Below are 229 nucleotides of genomic sequence, written 5' to 3' on the forward strand. Positions count from 1 at the left end.
TCGGGACATCACCTCAAGTCGTGCCGGGACGTGGCCTTCTCCCAGGATGGGCAGAGTGAGTGCAGGGGACATGGGGTGGCACCGGGGCACGGTGGGGATCGCCAGGGTTGGGGGCGCTGACACGGCTCTCCAGAGCTTTTCACCGTGTCCAAGGACAAGTCCGTCCACATCCTGACGGTGGAGGAGGGACGGCTGGAAACGCGCTTCCCCAAGGCCCACAGGTAGGGAC

The 229-nt window shown here is 65.5% G+C and overlaps 1 protein-coding gene across 1 annotated transcript in view; it reads left to right on the forward strand.

Moving 5' to 3' along the window:
• Positions 1 to 6: 6 nt before the first annotated feature.
• WDR55 (WD repeat domain 55) overlaps positions 7 to 229 on the forward strand; it is a gene marked incomplete at both ends in the record, with an annotated part of 1,094 nt that continues 871 nt past the window's right edge. The window contains 2 exons of the mRNA XM_010285617.1: positions 7 to 55; positions 134 to 219. Coding sequence (XP_010283919.1) covers positions 7 to 55; positions 134 to 219 — 135 coding nt within the window. The remainder of the gene's footprint in view (positions 56 to 133; positions 220 to 229) is intronic.

Source organism: Phaethon lepturus, unplaced genomic scaffold (assembly GCF_000687285.1).
Source record: "Phaethon lepturus isolate BGI_N335 unplaced genomic scaffold, ASM68728v1 scaffold45790, whole genome shotgun sequence".
In the NCBI taxonomy this organism is placed as follows: domain Eukaryota; kingdom Metazoa; phylum Chordata; class Aves; order Phaethontiformes; family Phaethontidae; genus Phaethon; species Phaethon lepturus.